The sequence below is a fragment of the Salvia splendens genome, chromosome 10 (genome assembly GCF_004379255.2).
Source record: "Salvia splendens isolate huo1 chromosome 10, SspV2, whole genome shotgun sequence".
NCBI lineage: Eukaryota > Viridiplantae > Streptophyta > Magnoliopsida > Lamiales > Lamiaceae > Salvia > Salvia splendens.
In genome coordinates this window covers 19,460,344-19,476,181 of record NC_056041.1, presented here as the reverse complement: position 1 = coordinate 19,476,181, position 15,838 = coordinate 19,460,344, and the positions used below count along the sequence as shown (strand labels likewise).

Sequence of the window (15,838 nt, the reverse complement as noted above, 5' to 3'; positions counted from 1 at the left end):
AAAGAGAAAAATCAAAGTAAAAACTGTTGATGGAATAGAGGGTTGATAAAGAAATTTGTCATTTGATTAAAATATCTTAGAAGTGGAAAAATTGAAGAAATAGTGTATTAATATTGCATCTGACCCCATCTCCATAATTTGATTGATTGGCATCTTAGTAGCAAAGTTCTTTCAAACATGTTTTGTTCAGCACATAGACACCTTTTTTGTTTGCATGCAGAGATTCCTAAGAATTATTTCAACTTCAAATTTTAGCCCTCCACTCCACTATAAAAAGGCCCCTCACAACTTCAACATCTCTCAAAACAAAAAAACAAAAACAAACTTAGCTTCAGCTACATTCTGAACTCTTGCATAATGTCGCGGTTACTGGATTCTCTCTCGGTAGGCAGAGTCGTGGGAGAAGTCGTGGACAGCTTCGTGTCTTGTGTGAAGCTGATTGTAACATACAACAGCAACAAGCAAGTCTGCAATGGCCATGAGCTCATGCCCTCTGTCATTGTGTCCAAGCCACGAGTCGATATTGGTGGAGAAGACATGAGGGCTGCTTACACTCTTGTACACCACCAATACCATTACATATCATCACACTTTCTGCGTGTTTGTTTCTCACATTTTGATGTATGTTTGCATGGGTTTTTGTAGGTCATGACTGATCCTGATGTTCCAGGCCCTAGTGATCCATACATGAGGGAACATCTCCACTGGTTTGTATCATATTTATTTTTCTAATTTTTTTATGTTTAATAAAGAACACTCACATTTTATGATTTCATTTTCCTTTTTCAGGATAGTTACTGATATACCAGGCACTACTGATGCATCTTTTGGTATGAACCAATCTCAAACCCCAAACTGACTTCATTTTTGTAGCATAAAAAAGTTGCATTTTCAAGATTTGTTAATTTGTTACCAGGGAGAGAGATTGTGAGCTATGAGGCTCCAAAGCCAGTAATCGGAATCCATCGCTATGTGTTTGTGTTGTTCAAGCAGAGAGGCAGACACACTGTGAGGCCGCCGGCTTCAAGAGACTACTTCAACACAAGAGGATTTGCAGAAGAGAATGGCTTAGGATTGCCTGTTGCTGCTGTCTATTTCAATGCACAAAGAGAGACTGCTTGCAGAAGAAGATGAACCTCAAATCCATCAATAAACAATCATGGATCAATAACTGTTATTCTCCATGCTTAAATAGTACACACCCATGTTCTGCTTTTATTATATTTTCATGATTTCTGACAATTAAACTAAAAATAAAACCTTTTTGACAAAGGTTTTGGGAAAGTCTTAGCTGATCCCCACCAACTTTTTTGATGTGTTTAAGGTTTCTGTTAATCTCATAAGAAGAAGATACACTTGTACAAGACTTAATATGTTGTTGTGTAGTGTGGTCCCCCTCATTTCATGACTCACTACTAATGATCTAATGCTATCTATCACTGTTTTGCTTGTCTTTGTTGCTTCTACTAATTCAATACTCTTTTTACTTTCTTCACATATGACGTGTCATTCTTTCACTCGCAATGTGTATTCACATTTCAAATTTAATGAATCAAGAATTTCTGCCCAAAAGCAATGAAACCACTCTGCTGCTATAATCATATCATTTTCACCATTCTTGACATATAGATTTTTTTTTTCAAGCTCCTATGTTTCTAAAGCAGCCATCTGGTCGAGCTTCGATCTCCGTTTTGTAATTAAAGGCATGAAACAAGTAGAAGGTAAGTTGAAATTGGAAACCGCTGCACATTTTGGTTTGCTTCAGATCTTGATAAAATGTTATTGATCTGAGCATTCCACTGATGCTGCAGCTTCTCCTACTCCTGCTCGTTCTTGGGTATCGTTTTCTCCTCGTTGCACGTGCACAGAAGCAGAGCAGATGGGTACTGGATGAAACAGTGTGTCTGCCAGGAGCTTCAGATTCCCGGTGGCAACTATTCGGTTTGTTTGCATCGGATAAGAAAATACTTGCCCCTTAAGCCATATATCCCTCCTTGGAGTGAAAGGGTGAAATTGTTTCTATAAATAAGGATGGAAGAGAATTGAGGAATTTAAATGATGGGCATATTCTTATACCTCATTATCAAGTGAACACAATACAAACTTCCTACTTATGCAATCACTTGAACTTATAAGTTATAGGGAACAGACATTATATAACGAGATCGATAATAGTCTAGATTCTACGAATATGAGGATAGAACCATACCACTAAATTTGCTGGCAATGGAAGCTATCCATGCTCTGTCTTTCTCAGTAAATGCATAATCGAGTCCAGATGCCAACAGGACGAACCTTCCTCACCTCTGTTTGACTCGAGCTTAATTGACGAGCTTCTCGGATAGGTTGCACAAGGAGAGACCTAGTACCCACAGGAACCATCTCCTTCAATTCTGAATCTGGATTTTCACACATATCATAAATGTAACTCACTTGACCATTTGTAAACCAGATTCAATGAAGATAAAAATCTCATACAAAGAATAAAAATGAACATGTTTAACTATCCCTATAGTTATCATTGTTCTTTTATTTTTCAGATTCTCATGGCCCTGCTGAGTGGAAAAACAAAGAAACTGAATGAATACTCAGAGAAGCTCTATCTACATATCATGTACAATTCAATGTTTCTCAGCTTACTAACAAATTGAAAGGCCGCTAAGAAAGACGATATTAACTCAAATGAACAATAAGCTCGAGTCCTTTAATGACCTTTTCATGTAGTTTGTAGCACAACCAAATGCAGCAATACGGAACCAATGAAACTAAACTTCTACCTGCTGATTGTTGGAGATACATGACATCCTTTAACTCGGACAACCCAATCTTTTGTGTCTGCTTCCGGAACCAATCAGGGATGCTTTCTTTTGGCACATCCTTAGGCACACTCCAATAACCACGCACACATAAAGCATCTTCAACTGAAATGAGCTACACCATTTATAGAGTTAGGACCCTTCGAAACGTAGGCTCTCAATGCCTCCAACTTTAGTTTTAATACACTATAGTCAAGGGCTTGAAAGCACACCACTGATATTGAGTTTGTATTAGGCAAGAGGACGTATGTTCCCCAAGCCAAATCTTCCCTCAATCCAGGAGGGATATCCTGTGACATGGCAAAGATTTGGTCCACACCCTCAGGTATGCTTTTTTTAGTAGTTGGAGAAGCCCCCTGCATAGCCAAGCTTACACTAGAGCATTATAAATGAGTTCGTCGCGCTCACAGCCACTTCTCTTCATAGATAAGCAAAGTTGCATAAACAATAAAGCTTTTATACAGCACTCCCAACACCTAGTGATTCGCAATCTCAGCTCACCTTTTGTGATTTAAGCTCAAAATAAAGTAAACAAAGTGATACCTTGAGAAATCTTCCGAGGTACGGGACAAGTGCAGAAAATGATGCAAGAGAAAGACCTAATGCCTCTGTCCTCTACAGGATAGCCAAGAAAAGCAAAAACACATTTTAGACCATATAATTACCATGAATATAAATTGGGGGAAAAAAACAAGAAAACACGTTTATTTACAAGCTGAGCTGAAGTGATGGATGAAGAATCGGAGCCCAGAAAATGATTCAACGCTAGAAGCGCCACAAATCCATATCCAATGTATCTGGGCAAGTAAGATTCATCCAATCCAGGTATTCCTTGAAAAATAAAACAGGAAAATGCAATAAAAGAAATGAAGAAAATTGCGAGTGGAAGAGGGAATGGTCATAATTATATACCAAGCGTGAAGCGAAGAACTGACAGATTCGGCTGCTGTTGATTCTGGGAGCAGCAAATTGACGATGATGGGGTTAAATTTGAAGGGTAGTTGCGTTTGTGAATGGCGCGAGATTTTAACGGATTCAGATAGAGGGCAGAAGTAGTGCTGCTACTCATTTTTTTGTTGTTTGAGATGAGAGCCATATGTTTTGAAGGATAATTCCTTTATTAACTCAACGGTTAACTGCAATAGCACTTCAATAAAGCCATTCCACTGTAGTAGTAAAATACTAACAAAATTAAGGATATTTTTGTGGGGGCTGATCATGTATAAAAAATAGTAATCGCGATTAGTATCTCGATAATTGAACTTTGGAATGTTCTTTTCATAAAAAAAAAACAAAGGCTTATTTATGCCCAAATTGTTGCGTTTTATGCATAACACAATCTGCTAGCATTTTGATGTTATATTTCTGCAGAGAGACAGGTTCCACGTAAATAGAGTATTTTATCGATATCCTATTATAGTACAAAATTTCTTCTTATCAATTAGTATATATATGTTTCATCTATATAGGAAACTGAAGGATTTTAAGGGTTCACAATCTTAGCTAAGTCAATTGATGGGAAATTGGGAAGGAATATCTTTGCCATCCAAATCTTAATACTCCATTCAGACAAGTGTAGAGAGAGTCAAGATTTCAAAATCCAGGGTTCCCTCTAAATCGGACTAATTAGCAAGATTCATCTATATCACTTCCACTACAGCTTTCATCCTCATCTGAGTAAGAAGCATCCACCACATCATCCAAATCCCTCCCGACATCCCACATGTGATTATCCACTCCGTCCCTCCAATAGCTAGCCAACTCAGGCTGCATCCGCGCTTTCCTCGGACTGACAAGCACGAGCTCAGCCAGCTTCCTCCTCGTCAGATACAGCTCATTCGGCTCCACCAGCTCCCCTTTCCTATACGCCTCCTTCAGAAACACCGTGTGCAGCTTCCCGTGGTTCCCTCTCGTCGACAGGTAGAAGATCCCCTGCTGCTGCAGCACAAACTCCTTCAGCTTCTTCGGCAAGTCCATGGTCATCCTAAAATGTGCTATCCTCTCCAACGTCATCTTCTTCTCCACCGTCAGCGCCAGCAGCTCGTGGATCATCGCCACCGCCCTCTTCTCCATCCTCCGCTGCGCCTCTAAAGACCGCAGGTCGTACCCGGACACATCCTCGTAGGGCGACCAATACGGCAGCCTCTGCCATTTCCACATCGCGATCTTGTAATACTTCCCGATTTTGAACCCCGGGGGGAAATTCACGAGGAACGAGAACCGGATTTCCTCGGCGTCCTCCCCTTTCTCCCGATATTCCCTTTCCCTCACTCGCTCAATTTCACAAACAGTGAGAGTGCAGTCCCTCTCCACCAGCTCAATGTACTTATTCCTAGTCTCATCAGCATCAAACAACCGGAAAAATTGGGGGTGATTCAAAATAACCGACGATTCGAAATCATCCGGCAATCCAAACTCCCTCCGCGCAATGCGGATGTGCTCCAGCCTGACCCGGCCTGTGTTCGACAGCATGAGAAGCTTCCTGATCCGGGTGACTGCTTCCGGTGTAGAAGATGAAGATATGAAGATGAGAAACAACAAGCAACACATTCAAATCGAGAGAGACTATAGAAAACTACACGCAATACGCATGAACTTCATGCAGAGATATAAACAGAGGAAAATTGAGAAAAGAGAATTTTATTGATACTCAAGCTTATGACTTTACAAACTAAGCTGATCTATTTATACTCGAAGCTAAAACAGCATCAAAGCAAACACTACGTTACAAGCATGCTAACTAAGAACCTAACCGACTGAAAATATCTTGTAACTAACTCCAACTGCTATAAATGCCAGCTCATCTTCGTTCTAGCTGCGGTTGTCTCTTCCTCACTTCTTTGCTCGTTAGCTTGCTATCATTAGTCACCAAACATTTCAACACCCCCCTCAAGCTGGAGCATATAGACTGCAAAAATCCATTTTACTCAAAATCTTTTCAAAAGCTGTAGTGCCAAGTGGTTTTGTGAAAATGTCTGTCAATTGCCATTCATTCTTGATGTGCATCGGCTTAATGATCCCTTCCAAATATTTTTCCCTGACTGTGTGACAATCAATCTCGATATGCTTCGTTCTCTCATGAAAAATCGGATTCACACTGATATGCACCGCGGCTTGATTATCAGAGAAGAGAGGGACAACCTTCTCTATCTTGACACCAAAGTCCTTTAGCAATGCAATAGCCCACACCACTTCACATGTCGCCTGAGCCATTGCTCGGTATTCAGCCTCTGCTGAAGATCTTGATATAGTCTGTTGTTTCTTGGATTTCTATGACACCAAAGATGATCCGAGAAACAAACAATATCCAGTGATTGATTTTCTAGTGTCTGGACAGGCTGCCCAGTCAGCATCCGAGAAGATACTTAGTGTAGGTGAGGCTTTGCTTGAGTAAAACTGACCGTGACTTGGAGTGGACTTTAGATATCTCAGCACTCTTTCACTTGCTTCCCAATGTTCAGTGCGTGGTTTGGAGACATATTGACTTAACTTGTGCACCGCGAAAGTAATGTCAGGCCTAGTAATACAGAGGTATAGGAGTCTACCAATTTGTCTTCTATACTTGGAGGAGTCTTCCATTGTATCTCCTGCATCTTGGTGAAGCTGTTTTGAAGGATCCATGGGAACCTGAGATGGTTTACAACCGAGTAAGCCTGTATCCCTTATCAAATCCATGGCATACTTTCTTTGGGAGACCATGATTCCCTTTTCACTTCTGGCTATCTCCAATCCAAGAAAGTATTTTGGAGATCTCAAGTCTTTAAATTTGAAAAACTAACTCAGAAAAGTCTTGAACTTTTCCATTAACTCAGGCTTATTTGTTGCTGCCATTAGATCATCTACATACACCACAACACCAAAGAATGTTGTATCATCATGTTTGAAGAAGAATGAGTGATCTGAGGCTGATTGTTGGAGTCCAAACTTGGCAAACACTTCAGTGAGTTTCAAATGCCATTGCCTCGATGCTTGTTTCAAGCCATATAAGGACTTATTCAATTTGCATACCATCTTTGTAGCACCCCGGAAAATTTTTGACTTTTTTTATTTGATGGATTATTTTCGTTTTATTAATGTGGATGTTGATTTGGAAATGCATTTTTGGAAATTGATTTCTATGTGATTGTGTTAACGATGTGAAATTAATGGTTGAGAGTTATGTGGAATAATATGATATGTTTTCCAATGGGGGGATTTAATTAAATAGGATCATGCATATTTGTGCCAGCCACTTTATTCGAATTCTTTTCGGCCTTTCTATTTATTGGAAGTAATATCTTCTTTCTTGGATTTATTTAATTATTTTGGGATATTTATCCAAATTAAATCCAAAACCAAAATATTCTTATTTATTTTTCCATGATTTTCGAAATCTCCTATTTTTGGGAGAGGAGAAATTAAGTATTCTATAATTGATTTCTTACTTATTTCTTTCCATGAATGAATTGGAATATTCTAGCCAATCTTGCCTTACTTTATTCTATTAAAGATTTGGAAATTTTTCTGGTGGGAGGAACCTTAAACCACACGCCTACTTCTAATTATTTTTGGAGGATTTTACAAATTTCTCTACTCCGTATTATTTTATTCTACTCCGTGAAATACCAAATTAAATCATAAGCTAATTAAATAGCTATGATTTTAAAAAATCCTCCCCTTATTTCTCCCCATAATTCACGCCTCCCCCCCCCCAAATCTCTCAAATCTTTATTTGATTTATTCTCCCAAATCTTCAATTAATTGTGGGATATATTATTTCCTAACTCTATAAATAAAACCAAAAACCTAACCCTAAACCCATCTCACACGCCTCCCTCTCAAATCACACGCCCCTCCCCTTGCTCCATCTTCTCCCACACTTGTTTTTCTACTCTACTCAAGATCCTTTCGATTCGCCAAGAGTTTGTTGAAGAATCAAGAGTTATATTCGTTTCTACCGATTGTTTCGTTCAAGAAAGGTACAATCAAACATCTATTCTTCATTCCTCTCCATCCAAACATTCTTTCGACTCCCTCATGCATCTAGTGAGTGTAGGGATTTCAAATCTAAGGATTTAATCGGTGGGGAATTTGTGTTTGCATTTATGTATGGGTTTTGAATGCAATTTTGTGAAGTTTGATTTGAATCTTTGGTGAATGATGTGAGTTTATGGGCAAACATGATCATGAGAACCTTTTAAGCATGATTATGTGTTTTCCAGCATGAAAAGTTGGTGTTTGTTTGATGGAAGATGAAAACCCTATTTTCGAAACTATGAACCTGAAATCTGTGGTGCATGACCAGTAGCTTCTGATCTGTAATTGACTCATCAAACGAACTAATTTTGATATGACATTTTTACTGAGTAAACTTCAAGGTGTTTTCCGTGTCTCGTGTGAATTTCAGTCCTTTTTATCAAAAAAAGAATTTTTAATAATTTTTTGAAGTTGACTGCGCAAATCTGCCAGAAACCTGTGTTCTCGCCAAGAATGTTTCGTTTTCTTTTTGACTGACCAAATGACCTCCGATTGATGTGATTCTTGAACTACATGCAAAATTTGAAGTGTCTTCTAAGTCGTGTAAAATTTTCAGCCTTTTTAGGCATTGGATGAATTTATGGTAAAGTTTTCAAATAAACTGCGCAGTGCTGTTAGAAATTTTATGTTCCAACCAGAGAGTTTAATTATTGATTTGACTGACTAAACGACGTGATTTCAGTGTGAAAATTTTTCAGGATGAACTTGAATGTGTATTCTGTGTTGTGACCAAAATTTAGCTTCATACGAGGTCGGGTGAATTTTTAGTGATTTTTATAAAATGGTCGCGCAGTTCTGCCAGTTTTCTGCTTTGATAAAAGGATATTTATTTTCTAGTTTAAAAGTATTATATGATGCATGTATATCCAAGGAACGTGTTTAATAATGTGATCGCGTGAGATACGTCGAAATATATTATGGTGTGTTTTTCCATCTTTGTGACGAACATTGGGTTGGGTAAATTGAGAAAAACGATGAGAGAGAAACGATAGGACATGCATGGTAATATGATTCTGTGGAAGGCTGACTTGTGTTTTCGTTGACAAGGGTGATTGTATTCGTGAACTCGAGGAACGAGAGTTGCCATAAGTTGGATTGTGAATTGTTAAGCGAACGAGGTGGGCTTTCTTTTCAAACCTCTTTATTTTTCCGAAAATATGATGTGGTGTTATAAGGGTGGTTTAAAGTGTTATGTCATGTCGTGATTGTTTTGATGTTGAGATTGTTGCCTGATGGCTAGTTCGTTTGAGCTTGCTCCGTTAGGCTATAGGGCTATGTTGAGATTGTGCTTGATGCCTAGTTTGTGAGTTCGCTCCATTAGGCTATAGGGCTATGATAAACGAATTCGGGTCTGAGTAGGGCCGCAAACCCTATCAGGCTGTGTACACAGAGGGGATCGTGAGCCGTCCTTGCTAGTCGGCCGGTCTCGTGGGCGAATAGTGTGGCCACACTTTCGTCGCACTATGGTAAGAGGATGTGATTGATTGATTGTTGAGAAAGTGGGGACTTTGTTTTGACCGGCCGGTCTGTGAAAAGTGTTTTTGTGATACTCATGATATTTCTTAAATAAACGTAAAAACTCGAGTTCACCGGTATGGATGACATAACTGTTATAAAATGTTTTCGGCATGAGCCCATTGAGTACAACAAGTACTCAGCCCTGCATATCCTTTTTCTTTATGTGCAGGTTGAGGGGTGATGTTGCGGCGGATGTTGAGTGAGCTTTAGGAATTCCCGGATGCATCGTGTCTTCAAACATGGGCGTCATCCTATGACTCTCCTCTGATACTTGTTTTTCCGCTGCCGTGTTTCGAATCGTTCTTGTTAAAGTCTTTCGTTTTGCCCCACACTACTTTTTAACATTATTTACCTTGAGATATTAACCCGCTCCTTAATTGTTTAATTGATTAATACTCTTCTTTTGAAGCTTTGTTTAAGATGTTGTCTTTCATTGCTTTCCCCTTTTTCTTCCCTGCTCCTTCGTCCCTTCCCTAGTCACGATTTCCCCGTCTTTACTATCCTTAGTGAGGGCGATCGTGACAATCTTAGAGCCTTCTGGATGCCTCCCCCCCCCTCAACAAGAAGCCTAGGTGGTATAGTCATGTAAATTTCTTCTTTTAAGTCACCATATAAGAAAGCATTGTTGATGTCAAGATGATACAAAAACCAGCCATGAATGGCAGCCAAAGCAAGAATGAACTTGACAGTAGTGGGTTTAGCCACTGGTGAGAAAGTGTCAAGAAAGTCAATGCCTTCAAGTTGTGTGAATCCTTTAGCTACCAAACGAGCTTTATATCTTTCTACACTGGCATCTGGCTTGAATTTCACTTTGAAGACCCTCTTGCAATCAATAGGGATCTTGCCTTCTGGTAGAGGAAGGATTTTCCAAGTCCCAGTTTGAATAAGAGCAGAAAGCTCTTCTTGAATGGCTTTCTGCCATTCAGGAAACTGAGCAGCTTCATTGTATGATTTTGGCTCAGATATAGCAGTCATTAGGATGATGTATTTGAGGTGTGATGGAGAAAGTTTGGAGAGGGAAAAATAGGCTGAGATGGGATATGGAGTGGAAGATGGCACTGAATTGCAGATATAGTCAGTGAGATGAGCTGGAGTTTTGGTGATTCTGCCAGTTCGAGTGATTTGAGTGGGATTCTGAATGTGAAGGATACTTGGTGAAGGCTGATTATCTGGAAGATTAGGGGATGTAGGATGATTATCTGGAGGATCAGAAGAGGATGGAGGGAGCTGGATGAAATCAGAAGTGTCAGCAAGGTGAGAGGCAGTTTGAACTGGAAATTCGGAAGGTGTTAGGTGATCAAAGGGAAATTTATCTTCATGAAAAACTACATTTCTGGTAATAATCTCTTGCATAGAATCAAGCTCAAGGAGTTTATACCCTTTATAACCCGAAGGATACCCCAGAAAGACACATCTAGAAGCTCTAGGAGAAAACTTATCTCTGTGTCTATTCAATGTTGAAGCATAGCATAATGAGCCAAACACTCTGAGATGAGAGTAGGATGGTGATTTGTGATAAAGAGCTTCAAAAGGAGATATATTATCAGGTATAACTGAGGAAGAAGTTCTATTAATGAGATAAGAAGCTGTGAGTATACAATCCCCCCAGAAAGTGTTAGGCAAATGGGATTGATTTGGAGACTTCGGCCTACATTTAGCAAATGCTGGTGTTTCCTCTCAACCCTAGCATTTTGCTGTGGTGTTTCCACACAAGAGTGTTGAGTAATGGTACCAAAAGAAGAGTATAAATGTGGTAGGTTAAACTCAGGGCCGTTATCAGATCTGATGGCCTTAATCTTCTTTGAAAATTGAGTGAATGAATGGTGTTAAAAAACTGAGTTAACACATTCTTCACATCAGATTTGTGTTGCATCAAAAAGGTCCACACAAACCGTGAATTATCATCAACAATGGTTAAGAAATAAGAGTATCCTTGTGAGGTACAAGGTGAAAAAGGACCCCATATATCACAATGAATGAGATCAAAAATATCATTAGCCACAGAATCTGAAATGGAGAATGGTAAGTGTTTCTGTTTGGCTAAAGGGCAGATTTCACAGAGGGAATGAGATTTATTAGAGAAAGGAATGTAAGAGGACATAGACTTGAGTTTATTGAAAGATAAGTGTCCAAGTCTACAATGCTAAAGATCAACAGATACAGCAGAATTGATACAAGCAGAGTGAGTTGAACCTGAGATAGGATCAGACTTTACATCAAGAATGTAGAGGTTTCCAACTCTGCTACCCTTCCCAATCTGAATCCCCTGAGAAGTTCCCTGAATGGTTATGGAATCATGAGTGAAATTAACAGCACATGATAAAGAAGAGGTGAGGGAACTGATAGATATGAGGTTGAAAGTGAAAGTAGGAACACATAGGACATAATGAAGTGTGATAGCAGAGGTGAGATAGACAGATCCAATATGTGTAACAGTTGCCTTAGCACCATTTGGTAGGTTCACAGAGGCATTATCAATAGGTGACGATGATGAAAAAAGAGTAATATCACAACATACATGGTGAGTAGCACCTGTATCAAGGATCCATAGAGGAGAAGAATCTGAAATAGAAGCAATAAAAGGAGGAAAAAGAGTTGTACCAGTGAATGGGAAGTGAGATGGAGTAGAGGTGGAAGGAATTTGTGCGACTGAACTTGTATGTGCGGCTAAATTGATTTGTGCGGCTGAAGTTGATGGAGTTGTTGGTGATGAAGATGATATAGCAGCAAGCTGAGATTGCAACAGAGAAATGAGTTGCTGACATTGATCAGATGAAGGAAAAGCCATGGATCCTGAGAAATAAGAAGTTGTTTTATCAGTTTGATCAGATATATGATCATCAACAAAATTCACAGATTTGGAGTAGTTATAGTCTTTGAACGGAGGCTTCCCCCTGCCTCTGCCATAGCTTTGTGGAAAACCATGCAATGAGTAGCACCTATCAACAGTGTGGTTGTTTCTACCACAATGAGAACATAACAGCCTTCCTCTGCCAAAATTGGTTGAGGTTGCATTGGCATAAGGTTGTTCACTTGATGTAACAGTAGGAGAAGGCATATAACCTTCAATACTCTTCTGCCTTTCCTTTTGAACAAGCATAGAAAACACCTTCGATAGAGAGGGAAGTGGAACAGTAGCTAAAATGCTAGATCTGATTTGAGAAAAGGAGGAATTCAAACCTATGAGGAACTGCATTGTGCAGTCATCCTCTTGATATTTATGCCACTTCAAAGTGCTATCACAACGACATGTGGTGCAAGTGTACCAAGCAAGCGGTTGTGCATGCTTAAACTCATCCCAAACAATCCTCAGATTTGCAAAGTAGGTGTTGACATCAGAATTACCTTGTGTAAGGAACATGAGTTTCTGGTTCAGTTGATATGATCGTGCTGAATCAATTTGAGAGAATCGATCACGTAGATCCAGCCATAATTCATGAGCATAATCAATATACATTATACTTGAGCAAATTTGAGGAGATACAGAATTTCGAAGCCATGAGATTACCATACTGTTGCATCGGATCCATGAAGGAGATAGGAGATCATCAATTGGTGGACGAGGAAATGATCCATTCACAAATGAGAGTTTGTTTTTGGCGATTAAAGCTGTAACGACAGATCTGCTCCAATTGATGTAATTGGAGCCAGTTAACAGCTGAGGAACGAGTTGTAGGCTCGGATTATCGCTAGCATGTAGATAGTAAGGACTGGTGTTGTCTTCAATTGGAACAAGAGCTTCACCACCGCGATTTCCACGACGATTCATAGTGACGGAAAACCAAAAGAAACCAGAAGAAATGCAGCGGAATTAGGAGTTTGTCACTGATACCATGTAGAAGATGAAGATATGAAGATGAGAAACAACAAGCAAAACATTCAAATCGAGAGAGACTATAGAAAACTACACACAATACGCATGAACTTCATGCAGAGATATAAACAGAGGAAAATTGAGAAAAGAGAATTTTATTGATACTCAAGCTTATGACTTTACAAACTAAGCTGATCTATTTATACTCGAAGCTAAAACAGCATCAAAGCAAACACTACGTTACAAGCATGTTAACTAAGAATCTAACCGACTGAAAATATCTTGTAACTAACTCCAACGGCTATAAATGCCAGCTCATCTTCGTTCTAGCTGCGGTTGTCCCTTCCTCACTTCTTTGCTCGTTAGCTTGCTATCATTAGTCACCAAACATTTCAACATCCGGTATCTGGCGGCGGAGAGCTGTTTTTCTAGCTCGATCTGCGCGGCGGCTCTACGGGTGAGGCGGCAGTAGAGGATGCGCTGAACCGGGTGCTCGAACACCTCAAAGACGTGGGGGAATTTGAGAACGAAGCGGCCGGATTCGAACTGCTTGAATCCGATTCGGCGGGAGATACTGTCGAGGCGGGAGACGGAGATGATGGCGTTAGGCTGCGAGAGAATGAGGTCTTGGAATTTGAGGACTTTGCGGACTTTTTTCTGGATCTCCATGTAGTCATCGTAGGCGTGGTCGCGAACTCGCACTTGTTTTCTAGGGATTGAGGTCGACTGCGACATCAATCGGGACGCCGTCGTATTGGAGGTGAGCTGCTTCACAGATTGCCAAATTACGGATCGCATTTTAGGGATTAGGGTTTCTGATGGGGTTTTGCGAGAGCTCGGAAATTGTTTGTATCTACTGCGGCTGAAAATGGTTTCGCGGCAGAACCGTATGTTGTGTACAAAACGCAAAGGTTTTACACATAAAACGACACATTTAGACAGTTTCCATTGACTACAAGTAGTCTTTAGCCTTCCGCATTCGTGTCTCAATACCGTCTCATTCCTTCACTATTCATGGATCCCACTGCACTTTTTACTCCATCCATTAACTAAGAGACAACACATGCATCCATCCATCTCTTAACCATCTCATCCCTTAACTATTCATTTAATTTCATTTTTTATTTTTATTTCCAACAAATTCAATTAATAAAAATACTTCATTAAATAAAAGAAAATTACAAGCCTTGGGTGCTCGGCGACGAACCGGAACCGGAAGCACCCAAAACATTGTACATGCCCCCCAGTCGACAAATGCGTTCAAGTCATAGCCGCTGTCCTCGCCGCCGGAGTTTCCGTCACCGGACATTTTTGCAGAAATTAGAGAGGAAAGAGAGATGGTGTTTGTGAGAGTGTAATGGTTGTGTGTGGAAAAATGGTGGGAGAATTGGGTTATTTATAGATGAATGTGGGGAAAATTTTTAAAAAAAAAACTGTAAAAAACTGTAGAAAAAAATGGAATTTTTTAAAAAATTCAGATTAAAAAAAATAATTAAAATTAGCAAAAATCGACGCCCACTCGCGTGCCGGCTAGTGGGCGTCACGCCGCGTGCCAGAGCTCGCCACGTGGCGCTGGCGCGTGGCGGACTGTCTCGCGTCCCGCCCCTCCCCCACGAGCTAAGCTCGTCTGCCGGGACGAGACTAAGCCCGCAGCGAGACGTCGCTGCGGATGCTCTAATCCTTTTACAATTCTTAAAGCATCACCAACAATTTACACTAAATTCATACTTATTTTAGTGTAAATATCACATTAAATATAGTTTTAATCTAATCATTTATACTAAACTCAAACTTAAAAGAATATTTTCTATATTATGCTTTTTTACTGATCAAATTTGAAAAACTTTTAAGTTTTGGTTTAACGTAAACCAAAAGATTGGTATTTTTCTCAAAAATTAAAAATGGAATTGGTTTTTTAGTACTATTCTCTCCGTCCCAGGTTAAGAGTGTCATTTTGTCATTTAAGTCCGTCCCAGTTTAAGAGTTCCATTTAGAATTTATCATATTTGGACATAAAATTTAACCTCATTATTCATGAAATTTACACCTAATGCCATCATTTTCATAAAAATAAACCAAAACAAACATCTTTTACATCCAAATAGTCAAAAGGATCTCACATACCACTACCTCACTTCATTTATTACATACCCCAACTCTTTTCTTAAAACCCGTGCCATAACTAAATGACACTCTTAAACTGGGGCGGAGGGAGTATTAAATATCTATCTCATTTTAGGTTTTTTGTTATATTTGATATTTAATCTTTATATTCATTATCTTTTTAGAGTTGATTTTGTTCTTGGTTTACAGTGGTATTTATTTCATCTTTGGGTGATTGTTAGCTAAAACCTTAGTATATATCAAGATAAAATGCAAATGAATTAAAAGTAATAGGTTATGCCAACTGTTTGAATTAAAAGTAATAGGCAAATAAATTAAAAGTAATAGGAGTAGGATTATATTAAAAATACTAAATTTATTTATTTAATAACAAGAATTCAGTACTCCACATACTACTGAAACTCAATGAAGAATTAACTCTAAAAAATGATTAAGAATATATATTAAACATAAAATATAATAAAAAATTACTACTCCACGAATGAGAAAAGGATTAAATAGCATATTTTTTGTATACCATGACAAAATGAATGAAATAATAATTAAAAAA

The 15,838-nt window shown here is 39.1% G+C and overlaps 2 protein-coding genes and 1 pseudogene across 2 annotated transcripts; 1 reads left to right on the top strand and 2 right to left on the bottom strand.

The window, feature by feature from the left end:
* The first annotated feature begins 232 nt into the window (after positions 1-232).
* Positions 233-1,449, top strand: LOC121750816 (CEN-like protein 1). The gene is made up of 4 exons (XM_042145432.1): positions 233-558; positions 646-707; positions 790-830; positions 917-1,449. The coding sequence occupies exons 1-4, from the start codon at positions 358-360 to the stop codon at positions 1,132-1,134; spliced, it is 522 nt and encodes a 173-aa protein (XP_042001366.1). The 5' UTR covers positions 233-357; the 3' UTR covers positions 1,135-1,449.
* A 598-nt stretch (positions 1,450-2,047) lies between these two features.
* Positions 2,048-3,928, bottom strand: LOC121750815 (annotated as a pseudogene).
* Positions 3,929-4,442: 514 nt separating this feature from the next.
* On the bottom strand, positions 4,443-13,962 carry LOC121752736 (protein ROOT PRIMORDIUM DEFECTIVE 1-like). The gene is made up of 3 exons (XM_042147833.1): positions 13,549-13,962; positions 10,139-10,148; positions 4,443-5,311 (listed from the first exon to the last, which is right to left on the bottom strand). The coding sequence occupies exons 1-3, from the start codon at positions 13,960-13,962 to the stop codon at positions 4,443-4,445; spliced, it is 1,293 nt and encodes a 430-aa protein (XP_042003767.1).
* Positions 13,963-15,838: the final 1,876 nt, after the last annotated feature.